Here is a 23729-nt window from a genome sequence, read left to right as displayed (position 1 = left end):
CCCCGGAAGAACTGGAGGAAGTGTCTGGGGAGAGGGAAGTCTGGGCGTCCCTGCTTAGACTGTTGCCCCCGCGACCCGGCCCCGGATAAGTGGAAGAAGAAGAGAGAGAGAGAAGAGAGAGCAGTGCAACAGAAAGTGAAGCAGTATCATATGACATGACATACATAAGATTTAGTTTAGATTTAGCTTTTTGTTATTTTTAATAGAAATTTTTACTTTTTTTAACTTGTGAGGCTATATCTCTACAACTGTTTGGCATATTGAGCCTACTGGTCAAACAATATTGTTTTTTAGACAGCTGATGCTGATGTTTTGGTGTTGATGTTGATATAACTTTCGTATGGACGTAGAACAGGCCTGACCTCCTCGGACAAAAACCTTGTAACCTGACACATAGAAAAAGTGGAACGATATTACAGCTCCCATCCTTCATAAAATCATAAATTATGTGATGTTGTACAGGTATTTCTAGGTGTCATGCATGTACCTGTTGTGGGGCTCGGCCAGTTATGGTTCTGAGGTCCAGTATGGAGTCCAGCTCTCCGTGAATGGGGGAGAAATACGGATCAGCCTTAATCCGGTGAAGCAGGTCATTATCACCTCCTTCCTGTTTGACTACAGCCGCAGCTTGATGGGACAGCATCTGAATCTTCTCATGGCAGTCCTGAGTGTGTTTTCAGTACAGAGAAAATGTCAATCAGTGTTAGATATCAGTTTCTTTCCTCAACATCTGCTATGCTTACATAAAAATATTTACTGTGTAAGTAATTTATTCAAACAACATGGTTTGATTTCCCAAAGCAAAATTCTATTACAAGACCAGATTTTTCTTATTCATTAATCACATTTTTGTTTCCTCCAGCCTTCACCATGGCCATGATGATGTACTCAGTAGCCATGAAGGGTAGCTCACGATGGATATTTCTCTCAATCATCTATAAAAGGAGAGAAAGAATGATTAAAAAGTACAAATAACAACAAGCACTGTCTTTTTATATTGATTAATTATAAAAATAATATAAAAACTATTTTTTATATATTGTTTTCTCCGCAAATACCTTTTACAGTTTAAATACGTTAATACGTAAATAAATACAATTATTTTCACCATTACAACATCACTAAAAGCAGAAGCATCAAAGTACCACTAAATAAAAAATCATTTACAGTATATGATATATAAACTTATGAGCAGATCTACAGTTTAAAAGTTTGCAAGAAAAAAAATAATGCTTTTATTCAGCAAATACAATAAATTGATTTCAAAAAGTAATGTGACTGTTAAAACACTAGACAAGAATGTAAATCTGAACCGTTTTAACTAAAAGAAACTTGTACTGACTGAGCTTAAAACATATGATCAAAAGTCATAAAAATTACTTTAATGTCCTAATTAAAATATGGCCTAATCCTGGTTTAAGGAGCTAATCTCTGTCTATCAAACTGGACCTTTAAAATAAGCTGTCTAAAGAGACCTTTTCCGAAACACACACACACCTTCGGATACACCACCAGTCCTTCAGTGATGTTCTGCAGAGTGCTGAGGATGGTGTCCGCTGTGAGGAAGGACTCGGGCAATGAGATCCTCCTGAACAGACAATAAAGAAAATAAAGCAACTCTAAAGTTACATCTTCACAGTCAAAACAGTGCGTCTCACATCACATGGTCAGAGCACAGATATGGGGACAGTGCCTGTTAGCGCTGTCGTCCAGGGTTCTCTCCAGCCACTGCACTGCTGCTGTCTGCAGAGGGTCTGACACCAGCGCCATCAGGTGACGAGCGAGACTACAGCAGCGCTCCGCAAGCATGGGGTTTCTTTTGTATGGCATGGCACTGGAACCTAATGACATATCAGAGACATATCATGATAGATCAGAGGATTTATTATATTAAATCCTGTCTCACATGTAAACTCACCAATCTGCCCATTGACAAACGGCTCGTCAATTTCTTTCAGATTAGCCAACAGACGGATATCAGTGCAAATCTACAGCCAAACAAAATAAGAGAAAAGGAGGTCTATATTGTAATAAAAAGCATGTTTGTTTCTGTTCTGTGATCATTGCAGACTATTACAATAGCTCATTTCTAAATACATAAAGCTGATCTGAGTTTGTGTCTGACCTTGTGTACAGTGGCTCCGAGGCTGGCCAGCACACTGAGTGAGTCGATATCCACCTTACGACTGTATGTCTGACCCGTCACTAGGTACGATCTAAAAAATGAAAGAGGAACTCATTATGTGCAAATTAAATCATGTAAGAATCTAGCCAACAACATACTGTTGAATAAGATGAAGCATTAATATGATATTTGAAGCATTTAGTAAACAATGAATGCAGAAAGTAAATAACAAGAGCATACTTTTTAAATTCAGCCATCTCTGTGACCTTCCTATCCAACTCCTCCACCTAACAGAGAAAACAAACAAAACTGATAGTTCAACCATAGAGCAAACTGCTGCCTTTCTGCTGTTCTGCTTCTGCAGCAGATTGCTGAAATTAAATTATGGTCTGATTGCCCCAATGGAGCCCAAAACATGGAGTGAAAAGCATTAGGAAACACACAGTACCATTGTTCCATGTCATCTTAGGGTGCCTCCTGGACCCCGGAAGCCACTAAAGTCTTTGCCACGCTAAAGAAAGCCTTCACCAGTGCTCCTCTCCTGGTGCATCCTGACCCAGAACTGACCCCTAGCCTCCATTCAAGTGCCTACTTCTCCTGAAAGCTCAGCCCAGGGGAAAAGGACTATGACATGGGCAACAGAGAGCTGCTGGCCTTCAAGCTTACCCTAGATTAATAAAGACACTGGTTGGAGGGAGCATCACATCTATTCCAGGTGTGACCATAAGTATGTACCCCAGACACAATGCTCACATTCATGCCACTCACACCTCCTTGGACACTGGCCACCCAAGGGTCAACTCAAGCCTCTCACTGCTATGGCTAGGGATGTGAGAAAGTACATGCAGGGATGTAAGGAATGAGCTATGGCCAAGAGCCCCAGTCATCTACCTGCTGGAAAACGCTGTCCAAGTTCTCAACCACCAGCCAACCACAACGCTCACTATCACCTGAATTCTGATCAGCTGCACCTGCACCTTATCAACAGCCCATCAAGTTACAGTATAAAAGCACCACACCACAGTCACCACTGTGTCCGTTCTCATTTGTTGATGAAGTGGACCAACGCTGATGCTCCATTGACTAGTTAAATCCCTAATACTTTTTATAAACGAATGCCTGACAAGCAACACTGATTTGTCTTCACTTCACAGTTTTCCATTTGAAGTCTCTATAAGACAAGTCATGTCACTTGGCAGCCATCTTTGAAAAGCTTTTCTGGCATCCAAGTGCAGCTACTATCTCTTTGCACTTGGAAACATCATATTCTCCCAAACTGTTCACTAAGCTTACAATTAAAGTGCATATTTGAAATCACCTACCTCAAGCAGCACCTTTTTGCCCAATGAGGGCCTAATGTGTTAACAAATCCTTGCTCCAGGTGTTTATTTTTTTGAGCCCTCCTTGTCATCTGTTCCTTCCCTTCTGTCAAAAAGAAATATATACACTATATTGCCAAAAGTATTCGCTCAACTGCCTTGACTCACATATGAGTGAAATCCCATTCCCAATCCATAGGATTCAATATGAGGTCGGTCCACCTTTTGCAGCTATAACAGCTTCAACTCTTTTAGGAAGGCTGTCCACAAGGTTAAGGAGTGTGTTTATGGGATTTTTGACCGTTCTTCCAGAAGCACATTCGTGAGGTCACTGATGTTGGATAAGAAGGTTCTCAGTCTTCACTCTAATTCATCCCAAAGGTGTTCTGTCGGGTTAAGGTCAGGCCAGTCAAGTTCATCCACACCAGATTCTGTCTTCCATGTCTTTATGGAACTTCCTTTGTGTACTGGTGCACAGTCATGTTGGATAAGGTCCATATTTGAGGTCAATGAATGATCGTTGCGAGCGCCCGGATGTCCTACCTGGTGTATTGTATTACCGTAGTCTAGCCCAGCATTTTTCAATATGTCACATTTCGCACTTTTCTAGTAATTGTTGTCTGTATGTAAAGACACTGTGCAGCGCAATTACAAGAATTAATGTTATGAAAAAAATTCTGCATAAAAGAAGACGGAATTTCTAACTCAGAGGATTATGTAACCACCTCGGACCAATGCTAGCTCAAAGGTGTTTAGGAGTCAGAACAACTCCCCCAAAAGTGAGCCAATTCAAAATGCCAAAACAACCTTTGTTTTGGCCTGATTGTGTTCAAAATGATGTCATTTCAGTTCATTATTCAATTTTGTTTCAAGTATATCAGGGCCTTTACCTGCCACTGGGCATGCGCTCTTGTCTGTCAGGCCAAACTAGGTGCCATTGGCTGCTTCTGCAGAGGTCAGGGGCGGGTACCCTTCTCATAGTTGGATTTCAAACACGAGATGATAAAAGAGAGCTTACTGACTTTAAACTTTTGAATGGCAGTGTATGTCAAAGACAATGTACACGCTAAGTATGCAATGATCCAGTGTTGAGGCATAAAACTTTTATGCAGCTGCATTCACCTTCTCATGATCCCCCTGGAAGAGCTGCAGGAAGCTAGCTTGAGTGCCCGTGGTTCCTTTGACGCCCCGGAAGCGCAGGTCCTCTCTTGCACGCTGAAGATTACGCAGGTCCATCACCAGATCCTGCAGCCACAGACAAGCACGCTTCCCGACTGTAGTCAGCTGAGCTGGTCTGAGGAAAAAGACGAGAGTAACAATAAAACTCAAATCCAATCCTGTACAGTTACAGTAATGTAAAAGAACAGAAGAAAAAAACTAAAAAAAAAAAGATTTAATTTTAAACACTCACTGATAATGGGTGAAGCCTAAAGTTGGAAGATCAGCATATTTTTCTGCAAAGTTCGCCAGCCTGTCTATGACACGAGCCAACTATAAGAGAGAGAGAATGTTTACTGCAATGGATGAGAATCATTAACTTGTAATAAAATAAAACTGAGCTGAAACAGAATTAAAAAGAACCAGAATCCTAAACAAAATTATTTAAAAATTATTTAAATATTCTAAATAGTAATATAAACTATCATTTTATACAAATAATATCAAACTAATGCTGATTGGAGGGTTATAATTACCAAATGCTTTTTTATATGGATTAAGAAAGGAAAATTATTAATGTACTTATTTATTACGGGCATTAATTTTATCCATTTGAAAAGTGATTTAATATTACATGTTACATTTAGCTACATTTTTTAATTTTTTTCTAAATTAATACAATACACTGCAATACAATACAAATGTTTTTTTTTTTTTGTTTTTTGGCACTTCTAAGCACCTTCATAAACACGAGGTGTATTTATTGGAATTTCAGAAAGTAGGATACCTTGAGTAGCAGGATATCAAATCCATCGCGCAGCATTATCAGATCCTACAGATAAAACACATATATAATGACAATATATATAAAATAATATTCAAAAATATTCTGTCATTAATTGCTTACACTTATGTCTTACCATACCCCTAAGATGATTGTTCATCTTTGAGCACAAATGACCATATTTTTTATGAAATCTGAGATTTTTTTGACCCTGCATAGACACCAACAGAACTGACATGTTCAAGGTCCATAAAGGTAATAAGGTTACCATTAAAATATTCCATATCACATCAGTGGTTTAACCATAATCTCCTGAAACAACAAGAATACTTTTTGCATGCAAATTAAACAGAAATAATGACTTTATTTAACAATTTCTTCTCCTCGATGTCAGTCTTCAACATATTCAGTATCACAACACAGGAGTCAGCGTTCTGGCATCGAACCCAGATATGCCGTGCCTTGTTTACATGTAGAGGAATGCACGCATACATATGTTGCTTAGTAGAAATTATTGTACAAAGCTCACAGATTTCATTTTTAAAAATCAAATTTTGAGGAGAACTTGAGGGTGAGTGATTAATGACAGAAGTTTTATTTTCTGGATGAACTATCCCATTTAAAAATAAAAATGGTTTTAATTAATGTTACCTCACCGTATTGTCTCCCACATAACAGGCAGTGGCGCCCAAGTGGATGATGGGAGCAGCGGTGGGACAGCAGTGAGCGAACGTTTGCAAGTGAGCCATAACATCATGCCTCAACATTTTCTCCTTCTCTGCAGCCATGACGAAATCAATGTCTTGCAAGTGAGTCTCCATCTCGCTCACCTGGGCATCAGTTATGGGAAGACCCAATTCCTGGAGACAAGATATTATACAGTGATGATGAGATACTAAAGTCATGATCAAACACAACTAGCGAACAATCTTTTCAGTATTGTCAATACTTAAATGTGCACTCTCATTTACATTATATTTAACACCATCTAAAACTCTTATTTTACCATTACTGTTACATCAGGGATCCAGACCAAAAATGTTTGAACTTAAACAATACCTGCTACGTTACAGAGCTAAATTAAACTTATGGCAGTTTAAAGCTTACAAAAACAGCTTGTGGAAACTGCAAGTTACTTCCTGGGTGTGTGACATCGCAAACCCAGATAGTCCCCATCCCCGGGAACATGCAACAAAGGGGCCATGCTGCTCTGCTTTAGAGAAAAGGAGATATTGCCATGCCATCAAATCTAAGGGTGCACAAAAAACTACTCATTTGAATTCTGATTCTGTCTTTAAACGATTCTCATGGATCCGCAAATTTAATCAATGTCTTAAAGCAGCTCTTCACAAGCTCTGCTCTGCATTTCCCTTCTCTCCCGAGCGGCAACAAAATAGTATCGAACCTATTATAATCAGTGACGCGATCTACACAGAACACCTCTGGATGCGGTCAAAAGTGTACAAGCTCAAAAACATTTACACCCTGTTTATATCTGTACTTAGCGTACTTATATGTATGTATTTACATTTTAATTATTTATTGAAAATCCACACTTCTGGCTAATATTATTTTTCTTTAAATGATCTTTACTCCATGAAGTCAAGTAGCAGATGTCACAGTAAGTGAAAATGTGCAAATACTACTGACCCATTTTGGGGTCAATTAAGTATGTGAGATTAGACTAGACTAGCCGTTTATACTTTGCTTGGTCACTTAAAAAGTGGGGGCATAAATTATGAGTATACCAAATCTCCAGGCACCACAACACCACTGTGTAGGCCGATCATTCAACAGAAACATACGTTAGCCAAACCCTGTTTGTTTTAGGCTGTGTTGTTCTTTATAACAAACCATACTAGATGCATGGTCAAATTTAAGTTAAACCGTGGTCCCAGTGTGTGCCAGATTGTGTGTGGAGAAAGACACAGTTTGATTTTGTAAAGAGAACCATAGCCTCTACTGAAAAACACAATAGTCACATCACAAAATGTATAATTTTACTGGTTATAATGGAAGTATTGGTTTTAATGTAAACTGTAATTGGTCACCTTCTATTGGTGACTTGTAAACCAATAAATCATAATGGAATCATGGTTAAAACCTGATTGTTTGTAATGATATTTGTGATGGTTCTATTGTTTCTTTTTTTTTGTTTTGTTTTATAAAAATGCAAATAAACTGACCTTTTCAGCCTTAGCGAGATAAAGCCACAGTCTTCTCCAGGTGGTGAATTTTTTCCGGTCGCTGAAGTTGTAGGCCATCTCTTTGCTGGCGTACCGGGACACCAGCGGTGAGCGGTATTTCATGAACTCCTCCATTACAGAAAGAAACAGATCTACAAAACATTTGCATATGCCATCAATTTGCATCAAGGTGTATGTTTGCTTTTGACATTGGAGGGCAGGGGCATCGCTAAAAAAGTAAATACTCCAAAAGCGCAAAGTAGCTATACAGGTATATTTGCCAGATGCGTGTCAAAGAGCAGGATCAGTAACAGACAATAATGACCCATTTTTGAACCAACAACATTACAGCAGCATTAGAGCACTGAGTGTCTTAATCATGCATCATTTCATTTCTATAGCCTATCTAACTGAACCCTGAATGATTCAGAAAGAGTACTCTGTTGTAAAATCGTCATAAACATGTTTTATGTAGTAACTATAGACTACATCTAATTTGCATATTAATGTGTTTTGGGATGCAATATGTAATAAGGGAATAATAATTTACAAGATTTTCATAATTATATATAATATTTAATAAAATACTGAAATATAGTTTCTTTCTCTATTCATTTGCTATGTCTCCCAAATGCCTAATAAACATATTTAAGTCCTGTTGTCCTCATATAAGGACATGGATGAAACCAAACATCCTGTTTCATAACAGAAAGTCATATTTTGATTATACGCCCCCATAACATTTTCCTGAGATGTTGATTTATGAAACACAATGTAAAATACAGACATATTTAAATTATAATTATAAAATGATATAATTTTCCATAAGAGTGTTACTAAATTAATGTCAGCCATTTTTGAAGACCAAAGAGAGGGAGTCGTCATGGTGAAACATCCGATCATTTGGTATCTCTAAAAAGATGCAGGGGCATGTGCTCTGTATAGGATATCAAAACTGTGGCATGTATAGTTTTAGAGAAATTCACTAAAATATAATGACCTCTTACGAGGCTGCAGGGTCTAAAATAAATAGGATATTACAGAGACATGTCCCTGCCCTATTCTACGCCCAGATTTGCATGCAGCATCTCCTATTCTCCTATCTCCTATGTTATTTGCTATGCAAAGTCACTACACATTGTTGCCAACTCTCATGAGACACATAGCTAAGCAACCAGAGCTTCAAAAACAACCTCAATATTAGTTGATACCTTTAGTATTATCTAATGTTTCTGATATTAAATTTTTTATCTCTTTAAAAGGGTGGAGGGTATCAATAAGCAAGATAAAACACAGATAAATTACAGAAATAAATTATTTTATATATATGAATATATGCATACACTGTTTTTGTATAATATATGCACTTAAATAGGCTATGTTTCAGATATTTTACAGAAGTATCTAAAACAAAGTTTAAATGAAATTGGATATACCATGCCCAACAAGGCTATAGGTTACTTATTTAAATAAACAGTACACCTGTTTCTTACTAGTTTAAAATTGTTTACCTTTAAGTGTTTTACCTTAACCTCTAACAGATTCAATATTCTACAACAGTCCATAACAGCAAAAGTTATATTCACGAAGCAAAACTTCTTGTAGCACAGGTTATAACATGTTGAAACCCTTTTAAATATAAAAACACAGAGCAATTTATAATGTATTTTGCAACTTGTAAAGCTTTTCGAATTTGTGTAATATTATTGTTTAATTTATTTTTATAAACAATTTAGTTATATAAAATATAGCTTTATTCGTCTTATTTTGTACTTACCAGACTGCTGTATAATAAATCAAAGTTTTTTTTTAGATTTAATTAATGACACTTATAGATTCAGAAGGAATTAATCTTTATATTGATGTCTCTTGCTCTTGCTTTCAGTTCTTCTGGTAGTGGGCGGGGCTAAACTTGATACTTCTATGTTTTCATTGGTCTATGGTCATGTTTTTTATTGGTTACTACCCTAGAATTGTGAGAGTGTAGCTACGGTATAATATTTGTCAAACTCAGCCCACTAGCACTCAAAAGATTGCAATCGCAAGCCACATATTTTTTTTTACTTGCTCCTCCCTACATCCCTCTTCTCTTTACTTGCTTCTTTCTCCCAGATCCCTCCTGCCGTTTGTCCCTGAATGTATCATTTCTTGAAAGAAAGAGACTGGTAAGAAAACAGAGGGAAAGATTGCAAGGGTGTTGTATAATAATAAAAAAATCTGTTGAAAAGGGAGGGAGAGAGAGTAAGAGGGAGATGAGAGGGGAGAAGGGCATGTTTTGAGCACAGGCAGCTGGCTGAGACTAAACCACAAGAGAGAGAGCAAAAGAGGGAGAGAGAACGAGACAAGGAGACAGCGCACCAGCTAGACACAAGATGGCTACAGTCTCTTCTGATTTAAATGCTGGTAAGTGACAAACTTTAACTTCAGTTCATTTTGCCAGTATGTCCGACAGTCGTTCACTTTCAGATTCCACCTACAAGCTGACTCACTTCCCTTCTGCATTACATGCGCTTCCTGTGTCTCAGGGGCTTTCGTGTGCAGACTGGAGAGTCTTGGCTTTATCTAGGGCAGTTTTCCATCGTACAAAGGAAGATGCTCACACAAATGTGATTAATTCTAATACTGGATCAGTTTTAAAATGAGATAACAGTCAGGGTTGATGTAGTATTGCTGGAACTGTTACAAATCTGCTGGACTGTGCCAAAGCTGAAAGTGACAGTGCATACATGACTGAACTCTTGCAGAAAATGGAGAATACTGTAGCAGAGAATGGACAGGAACCTGTCTTTCCCATGAAATGTGTTATTTTCTGATCATAGGAGTGATTATGTGGTCTAAGCACCAGTTTTCAATTTATTTACTACAGAATCATCACAGGAGTATATTAATCTGATCAGCAGGTTACCAGTATGTAATACTCCAAGATTGCTCAGGGAGTTGTCAATGTAGTTGGCATTATTTGCATCATTAGTATCTCTATGTCTCAAAAACAGAGGGCTCTTCTCTACCCACCCGGCGTATTCTGTTGCTGGGTTTCCAGGGCTCCGGTAAGACCTCGACACTGAATACCATCTTGAGCCAAGAGAAAAACCCTCCAGATGACCCCCAAACAGACCATCAACACTGGGTAGACATACTCACCTGGCGACTACTGATCGTTGACACCACTGGATGGAAGCTGGAAATCGAAGATTCAACTGATGAGACAGACTCGGTAGAGAATCAGCAGTCCATCATTGATCAATGTTCTCCTGGTCCTCATGCTCTGCTGCTGGTGGTTCCCATTGGAGTCCCATTCACAGAGCACCACTGGCAAGGTCTCTGGGCCCGAGTTAGGGCACTGGGAGCAGGGATATGGAGGCATACAATGGTTTTGTTCACCTGTGCGGACCAGTTGCCACAGGATATGGGTGTGGAGGAATTTATTGTGGATGGCGGGGCAGCGCTGCAGAGGTTGGTGGAGAGGTGTGGCTGTAGGTACCATGCCTTGGATAACACACGCTCTGACAAAAGTTCTCAGGTTGCAGAGCTTTTGCAGAAAGTGGAGGAAATGGTGCAGGAGAATCAAGGCTGGTTCTTTGAAATGGTGCGGCCAAGCCTTGGATTTGGTGATGAAGAGGCTGACAATGAAAGAGAAGAGGATAGAGGTACAGAAGTTGAGAGAACAGCAGCAATGTTTAGATCTCCACCAAGAGGTTAGTTCCTGCCTATTTTATTCTTTTTTCCTTTGGTTTGGTGGTAGCATTGCAGAATGTCCCTAAATCCTTTTACATGCTGCATGTTTTTAGCAAGGATTTAAGATCCTGCAAACCACACTGACATGGATCTAATCAACTTGAGTACGACATTCATATAGACTGTACACTGATGACACCTACTGACTCATACGCTACGACGCACGTTCCCATAGAAGAATGAAACGTCATCAGCTTGTGGTAAACAAAAAGAGTATTATAAATCACACTTTGGCAATTGGAGTGCTAAAATGAGGGGAAAGGACAAGGGCTTAGTAACCAGTTTTTATGTTTTTTTGCCATGTCACATTAATTTCAGGTCACTTTTTTATTTGCTTGTCAGTAATTGGCTTTAGACTATGCAAAGTGCATTAAGATCATGTGAATTTCACAATTTCCACTTCCTCTCTTTTAACAGAGTTACGAGTGCTTTTAGTGGGCTGGCGTGGAGCAGGTAAGAGCTCTGCAGGTAATCTTCTACTGGGCTGTCGTGTATTTGAATCAGGACGTCCCACTGACGTCTCTGTGCGCCACCAAGCATTGGTAGCTGGTCGGCGCCTCACGGTTGTCGATACACCAGGTTGGGATTGGTTCTCCGTCCAGCGCACACCAAGCAACATACAAAGAGAAATCAAACTGGGGGCAGGGCTTCTCCATCCTGGCCCACATGCGCTTTTATTGGTCATCCCCGTAGTCTCCACCCTCACTCCCAAAAAGAGACAGGCCCTTAAGAGCCACTTGGAAATGTTTGGCGAGGAGGCTTGTCAGCACACGCTGGTGCTGTTTTCATGTGGTGACTGGCTGTATGGCACATCAATTGAGGATCACATCCAGCGGGATGGAGGCGAGCTGCTGAAATTGATGCAGCATTGCTGGAACTGTTACCATGTGCTAGACTGCACCAAAGCCAATAAGGACAGGTCACAGGTTACTGAACTCTTGCAGAAAATAGAGGAGATGGTAGCAGAGAATGGACAGAAACCTTTCTTACCAGTCAAATGTAAGTTCTTTAGATTACACACCTTTATAGTAATGGCTTGCACTTTAATTTGTTCATACATTTCTTCGTATGAATAATTTTCATGTATATTTAAACCTAATCAATTCATCCTTGCTCTACAGTGAATCAAGAATTAGACGAGGAGGAAACGAGTGGAAGATGTATTCTGCAGTGAATGCGATATAAAGGAATTAGAGGAATATACAAGTTGTTGACCCTTTGGATCACTAAACAAGCAGCATTAATCAAATTGTTTATTACCCATAAGGCCATTCACACTGTTTATATATGTCATATATTAAGATGACAGAATGCAAACAGAATTTGAACTGTACATTCTACTGCTTTTTGACTATGATCATTATGTTCTATTCATGCTGACATTCAGTAGCATACTTACAGAAGTACAGACTAGATTTCTGTCTCCTTATAAATCCGTCACTGGACATTCACCTTTGCTGGAAGCACGTAGCACTTGACATAATATTTTTGTTGAACTTGTTTCCTACTAATCCTGTGAGTTACAAATAACAGTACGAACTGAGTGCACAAATAACAGTAATTCTCAGTAGTCAAATATTCAAACTCTTGCCAAATGCATGCACTGGTTTCAATGATTATTGTCAAGTATTATGTAAAATGCATGGTGGCACCAAACAGAACAAATGGCCAAAATGATTCCATCCATTTCCACATGGTATGGCATGATATTGTTGTACAGTATTTATACTACCTGGTAGCTTCTCATGCACATTGAAACAGTGTCAAATAATATTTAGTAAAACTACATTTTACTAATTATAATTGTAGTTACTACTCACATGTAGTTTGAATGTACTGTATTATCATAAAATCTAGTATGTGCACTTAAAATAGAGCTGGATTCTTGAGTATACAAAGGTTCAGACTGAACTGAATGTGCAACTGAGCACCTTAAGAACATTCAGGGTTTCTTTTTGTTGTGAATTTGATACGATTGGTAACTAATGAGGACATATCATACTTATGACTGTGATGTCAGCATTGTATTCTACCTAAACACAGTTAACAATGTGTGTTGAGCATTTGGGCCATAGCTGTCTGCACATTTTTGCCACTGATATGCTATAAATTCCCAAGTGCTTGGGCAAACATTTCAGCCTCAAAAGTGACATTCAGCTAGTTTGACTTAAAACACTCAGATGATTTTAGAGTTTAGGCTTTTGTATGCTTTTCACTTCATATTTTCATATTAATAAAGAACAATTTTACAGTGAAATTCCAATACGGAGTGTTGCTTTTGTCAAGTAGATCTCAAAAGACATTGAAATAAAGATATTCAAGACAAAATCTAGTTTCTGCCAGCAAGACAAACTGACGTAACAGAGGAAACTTCCTTATGCTAAATATACTCAAACACATTTAAGCTTTACTCCACACCTATCTATAGCAGTGAAAAGTTGTCAAACAATTTTACAAACTATTACTTTCTGCACCAGCTTCATTATTAAAAGGACACATTAAATGGACAAAAAGTATTCGTTTTAAATGTTTATTACACAAATAACATTTAAGTTAGTTGAAAAATGGTGAAAGGCCCATAGAAAGTCAACAGGTAATAAAAGCACACTATAACATTTCTATGAACAAAGACAGAACTAAAGTATTGAGCGTTTATACAGCACAATTTCAATTAAGAAACTGAAAGACAACCAACTACACAATGCACTGCTATATAAAATACTGTGCACATTAATACACAAGATGATAAAATAAAAACACACTTACAAAAGTATATCAGGCTTTACTGATAGCCAACATGCTAAAAAGGAAGCTTATTCTACCAAGTCATTAGGGGAAGAACCAAAACAGTTATTTATTCAACCCTTCAATAAATACTTTCTTTTAGGACCAACATCCCTATTTTCTGCACTTCAGGCTATGCTGAAACTGTCCATTTCACCCAGCTTCAAGCCTCTGTGTCCATTTGTTTCTACGACTTCCTGCTCTCTCTTGCCTTCTTGACTTCATCCATTAGCTCTTTCAGATACTGAATCTCTTTAGTGAGCGATTCTGCTTTTTCTTCCAGCTCTTGATTTTTCTCCTCTAAAACAGCACACTCTGACAGGAGGGCTTCCTGCTCTGCACGCTTCTTTTGACGATAACGGGTCGCCGCAGTCTTGTTCTGCTCCATTTTCTTCAGCTTCTTCTTCTCAACCACAACCTTTGGGCCACTGGATGACTTCACTCTTCCTGTGAGGGAAGGTGACTCCGATTGCTGATTTTGGGTGGGCATAGAATCAGGTGTAGGGTATGGCTTCACCCTACAAGACCGAGATTGGGGAGAGGCTGGGGATTGTGGCTCAGGGGAGGCTGGACTTGGTGAATTATCCACAACCACCTCACCTGGATGGGTTGCTATCACATTAGCCTCCTCTTTGGGAGCAAGCACAAGAACGATGCGGGTTGGGGAGAGGGACAGAACAATTTTGGGCACCCGCATCTCAACGGGGGTTGGACTTTGAACTTCAGCTATGTCCACCTCGCAACCAAGCTCAAGGGTGTCAGTAGGGGACTCGGGTGGAAGGATGGAAGGGGATGGGACTGGGGAGGCCGGTTCAGACTTTATCTCGAGCTCAGCCTGGGGCTCAGGAACTACAGAGGAGGGATCTGACACTTCACAGGGTGTTGAGGGAATGAATGGAGTAGAAACTGGAGTATTCAATGTGAATGAAAGGTTGGAAAGTTGATCGATTTCAGGGACAGACACTGGGGGAGGGGGTGAAGGGGTATTGTCAGAAGCTACAGGCTGGGACTCCAGGTCTATCTGTGACTCCAGAGAAGCAATGAGTTCCTCAGGAGAACTGGGTGGATCCTCAGAATCATAGGAGTCAATCAATGACTCCAGATCAAACTCACTCAGATCAATTCGCTCTGTCATCCAATCCATTTCACTGAATGAATGATCTGGAACAACAGAAATAAAGATGTTAAATGATTGACTGCTTAAACGACAGCACTGCAGGTATATTCTGAGTAAATTGCTACATCTTACCATTACCACTGCCTGCACCACCGTTATCTAGGCAAAGCTCATCTGAGGAGAACCAGGACAGGGACAGCTGATTGAGCCCAGCCTTCTCCCCCCTCTGAAGGGAGGGAGGAGTGCAGGGTGGGGAGAGAGAGGGAAGTGGAGAGGAAGAGAAAGATGAGAGGGGCGATTCAGCGCCTCTGAGAGGAAGAACCTCCTCATCTTTATCTAGGAAGGACCCCAGAGGGTCAGCCATCGGTGATGATGGGTCCCAGAGAAGGACCTCCATATCGTCCGGGCCAAACCGTGAGCTCATCAAAGACATGGCTGTCTATTTCAAGTGGAATCAGAGAGTCTTCTACTGAGAATTTGAATAATTTCGTGCTGTCAGGTACAGCAAAGGTCAGAGTTGCCACAAGGGACCTGCAACAGGTGAAAAGTAGTTAATCTCTTACATAATGAAAGCAAAATGGAATCAAATGCAATCTGATGAAAAGCTTTTAGGCAAGGAAAAATAAAGCCCCAGTTATTTCTGACGCACAATGACATCATCTGCCCACACCCTACACTCCTACCCATATATGGGCATCTACCACGTGATGCTTTTTAATCACTCACAGTCAGCAGAGAAGTTTCTATTTTTAAACGCTCAACTTCAATTTATCAGAGGCTAAAAACGCTCATTGGTCTTAATAGGATATTAAAGTGACACCAAAATGTCTTTTGTGAAAGACACTGAAATGTGCTATTGGTGTATGACGGTCTTAAGACACCGCCATTTCAGGGCTCGCCGCTCCCTTTTCAGGAACGTGCGCCATTTTATAAAGAGCTCGCGACGACAAAGAAAAGTCAAATAAACTCCCTCAACTCATGTCAACTTGTGTTCAACATTAACAGACTTATTAGAAATTAAACCTATATTGACAATAGGCATGCCATGATACATTATAAACCAAAAAACGACTACAAATCCGTCGATTGAAGTTGTCGTTGTCGGGTAGACATATGGCGCGCTAAGCTCGAGACGGCTGTTACGACACTGCTCGAACGCTAAACAATTTTCTTTAAATTTAAAATAACACATTCCAAAACATACACTTTAGTCAAGTACGAAGTACCCTAAAACACTTATGGTCATAATGTTTACAACTTTCATTGTAGATTTCCGTCTCGCCGGCTGTAAGCAACTTGACATTGTAACACAAAAACAATGAAAAGGATACTTACGCCATTTTGGAATAAATGTACTGAGCCAGTGCACTATGTTGATGCACTGAGGAGTTTGCGCGCTGTCTACAGGCTGCAGATCACACGGCCATTTCGGCGAAGAGCACAAGCACTCGGTTGTCAACAAAAAAAAATCAGCTGAGACGAGAAGAGCTCTAGCGCCGATGACGTCGAGCTCCTGTTAATATAGGGCCGCAGCGCTGCCCAGACATATCCTTCCGCCAGAGCTGGATTTGTGTTACTCCGCGCAGACAGCGTATAGACCCGTCTTTTTGAGTCAACTTGTATCTTTCGTTATGAATATCAGTACAACTTTTTTAATCTATTCAGGTATATTTTGTGATTATGAGTATTTCTGATTGTGCCAAATGTTGAAAGCGAATTATGTTGTTATTCGACACAACACTTTATTGTTGTAAAGACTAGCGTATCAACCGTAGATGTGTCTATGATATCAGCATTGTATCTGTCTATAGATTGACAAGCAAATTTTTTGTAAGCACAAAGTCTATTAAAGCAAACATGAAAGCAGAGCATGAGTCAGGGTGCCCACATTCCCCGTATGCAGTGTTATATCGTCCTCTGCTGGACAAAAATTAAACTACTTTTTTCTCAGTTGTGTTTACGGGAATTATTGTTATGGAAAAAAAGAAAAGGAATAGAGCATTGCTCTCGCTGTGGAAGTGAATAAAGGAACGAAACAGGCTGTATTAAGCTCTCATCAGACGGTCTATAAAAGGTGTTGTTTGCATTCAAGTCTAGTGATCCTGTTTGAATTGAAGAAGAAAAGATACACAAAAAGACAGCTCCCATCCTGAACTCATTCTTTTATTTTTCTAGAGATGTATATTTAAAAACAACATGTCATTTTGTACAAAATTCAGTTGAAAATCCCAGCTAAGCAAACAGGCAGTGTGCAAATATTTGAGTTTCTTTCGACATAAAAACCACAATAATTAAAATGGAAAAGCCCCACCATGTTCAGATTACATTTTATAAACTATGTAGGCCTACAATAAATAGCAACCAAGATCAAAGCAACAAAGGCACATTTATTTAAAACAGATATTTTGGTCTAGTAGGTGGATGAAAGCTATGACACCTCTAATTTTATTTAGCCATTTTTTTAAATTAATGATAATGACAACAATATTTTAACGTACAATATATTAAAAATCTTTAATAAACATTTCTATGATCTTTTAATATGATAGCATATTATTGCTGGTAATATTCCTATTGAATCAAAAGTGCTGTAGCTGCGGTTGTAGTTTTCGTCGTATAAACCCCCCTCCGAGGAAACTACAATAATCCTAAAATTACTGATATCTTGTGCTGATGTATGATTGATTTATTTGATTCTCTTTCAGTGGATTTCTCTTAGCTAAACATTTGCTAACTGTCAGCCTTTCATCAGACGACCACAATGCCGTCCTGCCGTGCGTATCTGTGAAGAAACCTGATCTTTGGGTTTGTGCCTGTCTTTGTTCCTAAACATTAGTATAGATCAGTCACTAATTCAGTGGTCCTTTTCTTGCTTCAGGCTCAACCTCAGACGATTGTAAACTGCAGAGGACATCAATGGAAGAGCGCTGCATAGACCAAGGCCCTCTTGAGCTGCTTCACACACAGTGACTCTATGTTTACACAGTGACTCTATTTTCCACTTGCATTATTCTCGTTAGCTGTCGTTTCGGCCTCGGGGAACAGGTCAGGGTTTTCTGCTAGCGTAGAGCGGATTCTCTTCTTCTCTTTAAACCGGCCCGAATGCGAGACTTTCACGTGGCGCCCCTTCGTCGCCGTTTTGTCCACAATGCGTTCCAAGCGGGCGTTAAACTGGCTGTCCGCGGCCGGGTCGGGTGTCCCGGGTGTCTCCCCGGCGTTGCTGCTGTGGTCTCCAGGGATTTCGTACAACACTTTGGGCTCTGATTTCTTCTTACGCAGGAAGGTCAGTTTCCACCAGGCTGGTGCAGGTTCCGCGGTCGCCATTTAGACAGACTCTGACAGCTCTGCGAGGGAGAAAGAATGAAATATATTTACATGAGAGCGCAACGTGACTAAACACCATAGGCCCGAAGAGGAGAATGAACTGTAAACATATTGCTTTTTTGTTAAAATCGAACATAAGTAATACGAATGGTCGTAATGTGTAAGCTGAGCCCTGAGGGCGTGAGCTAATGCTAATGTGAGATCTGTGTCTTACATTATAAGGGGCAGCTGCTAATGAATTTTTTAGTGCAATTCAATAAGCGCCATATGGTGGAGGTATGCAAAGTTTTAAGCTGTAGAGCTTCGGTTACAGGCCTCGAATTTCACACACGCTGTACTGCAGCTATATGCTGGGAGGATGGAAATGCTAAATGCACACCATACGAATGTTAAACTATAGAAAGTTGAATTTTCAGCATCATGCAGTAGTTAGTGTCACATGATAAATAATTAAGTATCATTAGCAAATTGTCAGTTCATCCTTTATGCACTACCGGTTAATAGTCATTTGTAAGCAGTTTATGAATACAGCTATAAATGCCTTTTAAAGATGCTTTTCTTGGGCAACTATTATCATATAACTAAATAATACGATTTATAAATGTACATTTATTTATGTACGTGCTTTTATGAACCACTGACCTATATATAACTATATCATAACTATATCAGTTATACATAACTGATAATCGTTTAGAAATGATAAATCGATCTTTAAACATTACTGATACGCTCAAGATCAAAACAATTATAGCTATAATTATAAATTGCTCATTAATGCCTATTGATGTTTACCAATGCTTAACTGATGGTTCATAGATATTCAGCGTTACCAAAGCCTTTCCTAATCATTTCAATGTGTCCTTGATGAATAAAAATATAAATTTCTTCAAATCAAGACTCCAAACTTTTGAATATTAATGTAATGTAATGCAAACTAAAAGTCTTTATTTACATCTGTGTGCACTGCGTATATTTATTATTTATATTTAAATACACACACATACAGTATATATTTGTAAATATTTTCACGGATATAGGTTTTCATATAACGTATATATACATTTGTTTAACATAAAATGTAACATATTTTTCTTAAATATATACATGCATGTATGTATGCCTATGTATATATAATACGCATATTACAAACAAAAAAATATATATTTTGGATGCGATTGACAGCACTAGCATAAAAATGTTATTATTTAATTTATATTTTACTGAGTAAAGTGGCAAACATTTCATTGAACTTCACCAAAATTATTCAAATTTTTTTAAATCTTGCTTTGATCTCCATGCAGGCCTCAAACGATCACATTCATTATAACATCTGACCTCTGCACCTCGAATGGATTTTATATGATTCATTCATGTGATTGTACAAAGTCTATTCACGTGTGAAGAGTTCACAGTCCAGAGAGCGTTCATACACTAGCTAGAATGACAAAACTATTACAATGGTGGAAATGTCCAAATGCGGCCTCGTATCGTGTTTTGAGGTTTGCTGCTCACTCACACACACACAATGGCAGCAATAGAACAAATACTCTGCGCTATTTTTTGACATCCTGGAAAACTTTTATTGCTTGACTGTCCATTATCATATCTCGAACTGAATCGGCTTGCTGTGAAAATAAACTCCCACACTCAGATTCACACAAAACTGCTGTAGGTACTATCCATTCACGGGAAAGGCTTGGCTCCGTTGCTTAGAAACAGAGTGGTCATTTTCATACAGTATGCTAATTTCTGTTCGCTCTCTCAGGGCTTTGACTCTTGCTCCTGCTTTTATGTTCACGAGAGCAAACAGAGATCAGATGGTGCCAGGTGAAAGCTCCCTTTCAACCTCACAGCCTTGTTTTTTCACCGCTTTTAACCTTATAAAGGAGGGCCTTTAATCCAGACGGTTTTAACAAGAACCCATATTTCATTACACTCATGAAAAATGGCGTGAAACTATTTTTTGTCGGAAATTGCTAATGCATACAAATAATTGGTTTTGAAGTAGAATGACTGAAAACTCTGAAATATTTGTTTACAGTAAAAGTTTACATACTGTAAAAGTATTTGGCTTCATTGTTAAAGAAGCGATGTCAACGCTTACTGAACTACATACAGTCTTTAATTGTTTGGACAATTTATTGCCTGCGCTGTAGTTTAAATCATGATTTATGCCAAGGGTCGATTTTGAAACGGTCTGTAATATTAATGCACCCAGATGCGCTAAAATCAGGCCATCTTTACAATGGGCAAATTGATGGTTTCACCTTGATTCAGATGAGGAAGATTTCTCTTTGCGTGCAAGGGGAACGCAAAGCACATGGCCTTACTGCACTTGGTGCTGTTATGCACGGGTGCGGTTTTCACACAAAGATAAAAAAATAAAGATAAATGTGAAGGAAATCATTATTCAGAAGGAAAGGCCAGTGCTTTCCGGGAACATGTCGGTGGCCATCAGGAACTATGTGCTGAGGATTTGATAAGATTGACGTATCATGATAACGTAGAGAAAACAATGGTTCGGAGAATCTAACCTCTGATTTGTCTTGTCAGGCGAATTACGAGCAGCGTTAAAAAGCGCTTCAATTTATTTCAGGTATCACAATAATAATGCCACAAAGTACATTTAGTTTCAACGGAAGCTCCCAAGAGAGGTAGAAACCTCCGTAGACATCTCGATTAATTAATTATTTTGCCGGTGGTTGGAAAAAACATCAGGTGTTAAGTGGGGTCCTGGGAGAGCTCCGCTCTGAGAACAGTCTCACTGTGGAGGAGTAAAAGTAGCACAGACGATGGGAGCTGTGGTCATGAGAAGAACTGCAGCAAAAATGTTGTTTTGTGTTTGACCCATCTTACAGGCCGTGTACTGGTGCCTAGTTCAGCTTCATTTTCATGTTGTTTTACACTATTTGGGCACTTTGTGTTAAATTGTAATAACATTAAAACGAAGGCAGGAAAAAGGATGAAAAAGAAATTGGTCCCAAGTTTCCTCAGGGGAACATGTTACTCCTCAGAAGTTGCTGATCTGTCCTTGGAGGCACCTTGATATCGGTTTGACGTCAAATATCTCCAAGACATCAGGCCAAAGTGTTTGACGTTCAGTTTACATCAAATCAGTATCACGTCAAGTCTTTGACACCAGTTTGATTTGCATATTTGACCTGTTTTTTAACATCAAACCGATCAAACCAAAGATCTTTTCAACATCAGTTGAGACAGTAGGAGTATAAAGCTAATGTATGAACTGAATGTGGATAGTACAGCACAGATAATCTGCTTTTGGGAGGACTGGAAAGTTTTGACGTTTCAGACATTTCTGAGATCTCTTCCAAAACCGTAGGACCTGAGATTACAAAACTGAAAGTTTTTATTAATGGGAGAAGGAAACTTTGTGTGTCAAAACAAATACCCAAGCACATGGTAAACATATAAAGCAGCAGAGGCATAACGTTCACGTTAAATTTCACAAACGACACTTGTTGCTTCTCGTATTTGTTCACTTTGTTCACTTGTTCATATTCTACTATGACTAAGAGAGCCGTTCATAGCAGTTGTCTGTTATTTATTTATAAGATTGGGATCTCTTCATTTCAACGGAAAGATTTCGGATGGATTCCTTCCCAGTGCAATCATTTTTGTCAGGATAAATAAATTCAAAAGATGTCTATAGTGCCTGCCGAAATTGTACTGTTGACACAACTGAAAGAAAAGTTTTGCATTTCAAAGTGTTGCAATAATCTAAGCGCACACACACACACACACACACACACACACACACACACAAAAACATCTCAGGCTCCTCATTGTGCGTGATAAGTAAGTGATAAAGGTTCACTGTTTGCTATGAATGTGTAATCAAATGTGTCTCTGTCCAAAGGTCTTTAAAATTCACAGCTATCGGTATGCTTTTTTTCTCTAGAACTTGCTATACGTTTCAGTTCGATTAATTCACTTCATTCTCTAGAACTCAGCATTAATTCCTGTTTGATTTGCATTTTACGCAGTCATTTTATTTGTCATCTAATTAATATGAAACTAATCGTAACTGGATGATGTTCGGAGGAGTTTCCCAAGCCACTGAACTGCAGTAATAAGCCTCTCTCACCTGTGCAGGTGAATGTGCGTCCGTTGAGGCGGTTGTTATCTGCGTTAGAGAGGTCACTATCCTTAGGTTCAGTTCTCTGTCCAGATGAGTCCAGGTGAGATCATTGCCCTCGGATTTCAGCGAGTTTATCTCATCTGTTCTGTTCTGTCTCTCCTCCGGCTTTGCTGTCCTTCTCGTACTCTCTGGCAGCCAGGTGTAGATTCACAGGTGAGTTACTCCTCCCTCCAGAGCCACACACACACACACACACACACACACACACACACACACACACATCAGGCCCCTCCTCCCTCTGCCTGAACAAACATGTCATGTGACATCAGCATCACAGAACAATAGCTATATATATACCTGTGTGTAGAAGACTAATGTTAACTTTTGATATTACATTAGTTTATGTTTAAAATGCTATAAAAGGGATGTAATCAGCAGGGATTGTTTTAGTAACGGATTGTGTCAGGTGATATTCTTCTTTCTTTTTACTGTCATGCATGTTACATTGACATACACCTTGAAAAAGATCTGTTGTCTGTACTATAACTTACCAGTCCAATGTTCTTATATTTTATTTTCTTCTCTCAGGTAATAGACTCAGGCTGATTGTTGACTGTTTATTCTTCCATGTTCATTGCAACAATTTTTTGTTTGTTGGTTTTGTTTTGTGAAAAAAATTCATATGCACATCTAAAATATGTTATTTTAAAACTGTGTGAAACAGCTGTGTCCAAACGTTTGGCTGGCGCAGTATGTTAAATCACGCAAGTATCACTCAGCTATCAAAATGGCTGTACGAAAACTATATATAGAGTGCTGTCTGAAAAATTATTCCAAAATTACCTTTTTTTATTATGTTTATGATCAGTTATTTCACTTTAATGGCAACGAAAAGAGCCTATTCTTTGTCATTAAAGTGATATTAATATATTAGTGAAATTATACATGCTTTTAAAAAAAAATTATACATATATATATATATATATATATATATATATATATATATATATATATATATATATATATATATATATATATATATATATATATATATATATTCAGAAAATATATATGGATAAAATGCATACATTTAAA

General features: G+C 38.8%; 4 protein-coding genes across 5 annotated transcripts; 1 reads left to right on the top strand and 3 right to left on the bottom strand.

The window, feature by feature from the left end:
• Position 1: 1 nt before the first annotated feature.
• On the bottom strand, positions 2–9464 carry LOC122341905 (adenylosuccinate lyase-like). The gene is made up of 14 exons (XM_043235598.1): positions 9350–9464; positions 7573–7724; positions 6043–6246; positions 5390–5434; positions 4856–4935; positions 4567–4738; positions 2366–2412; positions 2126–2216; positions 1919–1988; positions 1694–1841; positions 1498–1588; positions 846–935; positions 488–664; positions 2–386 (listed from the first exon to the last, which is right to left on the bottom strand). Exons 2-14 carry the CDS (start codon positions 7705–7707, stop codon positions 291–293), a joined length of 1446 nt encoding a protein of 481 aa, XP_043091533.1. The 5' UTR covers positions 7708–7724; positions 9350–9464; the 3' UTR covers positions 2–290.
• Positions 9465–9579: 115 nt separating this feature from the next.
• Positions 9580–13967, top strand: si:dkey-110g7.8 (GTPase IMAP family member 8). Of its 2 annotated transcripts, none has more exons than XM_043235604.1 (4): positions 9580–9975; positions 10613–11267; positions 11725–12306; positions 12429–13967. In XM_043235604.1, the coding sequence occupies exons 1-4, from the start codon at positions 9970–9972 to the stop codon at positions 12479–12481; spliced, it is 1296 nt and encodes a 431-aa protein (XP_043091539.1). In that variant the 5' UTR covers positions 9580–9969; the 3' UTR covers positions 12482–13967. The 2 variants fall into 2 exon arrangements, with proteins under 2 accessions (XP_043091539.1, XP_043091538.1); XM_043235603.1 differs by having other exon boundaries at positions 9581–9975; positions 10566–11267.
• On the bottom strand, positions 13824–16706 carry atf4b (activating transcription factor 4b). Its single transcript, XM_043235607.1, has 3 exons — positions 16544–16706; positions 15341–15739; positions 13824–15252 (listed from the first exon to the last, which is right to left on the bottom strand). Exons 2-3 carry the CDS (start codon positions 15639–15641, stop codon positions 14279–14281), a joined length of 1275 nt encoding a protein of 424 aa, XP_043091542.1. The 5' UTR covers positions 15642–15739; positions 16544–16706; the 3' UTR covers positions 13824–14278.
• Positions 16707–17357: 651 nt separating this feature from the next.
• Positions 17358–22849, bottom strand: prr15la (proline rich 15 like a). The gene is made up of 2 exons (XM_043235616.1): positions 22641–22849; positions 17358–18552 (listed from the first exon to the last, which is right to left on the bottom strand). The coding sequence occupies exon 2, from the start codon at positions 18530–18532 to the stop codon at positions 18200–18202; it is 333 nt and encodes a 110-aa protein (XP_043091551.1). The 5' UTR covers positions 18533–18552; positions 22641–22849; the 3' UTR covers positions 17358–18199.
• Positions 22850–23729: the final 880 nt, after the last annotated feature.

Source organism: Puntigrus tetrazona, chromosome 3 (assembly GCF_018831695.1).
Source record: "Puntigrus tetrazona isolate hp1 chromosome 3, ASM1883169v1, whole genome shotgun sequence".
Classification (NCBI taxonomy): domain Eukaryota; kingdom Metazoa; phylum Chordata; class Actinopteri; order Cypriniformes; family Cyprinidae; genus Puntigrus; species Puntigrus tetrazona.
The sequence above is the reverse complement of the archived record's forward strand: the minus strand, read 5'-3'. Positions and strand labels throughout refer to the sequence as shown.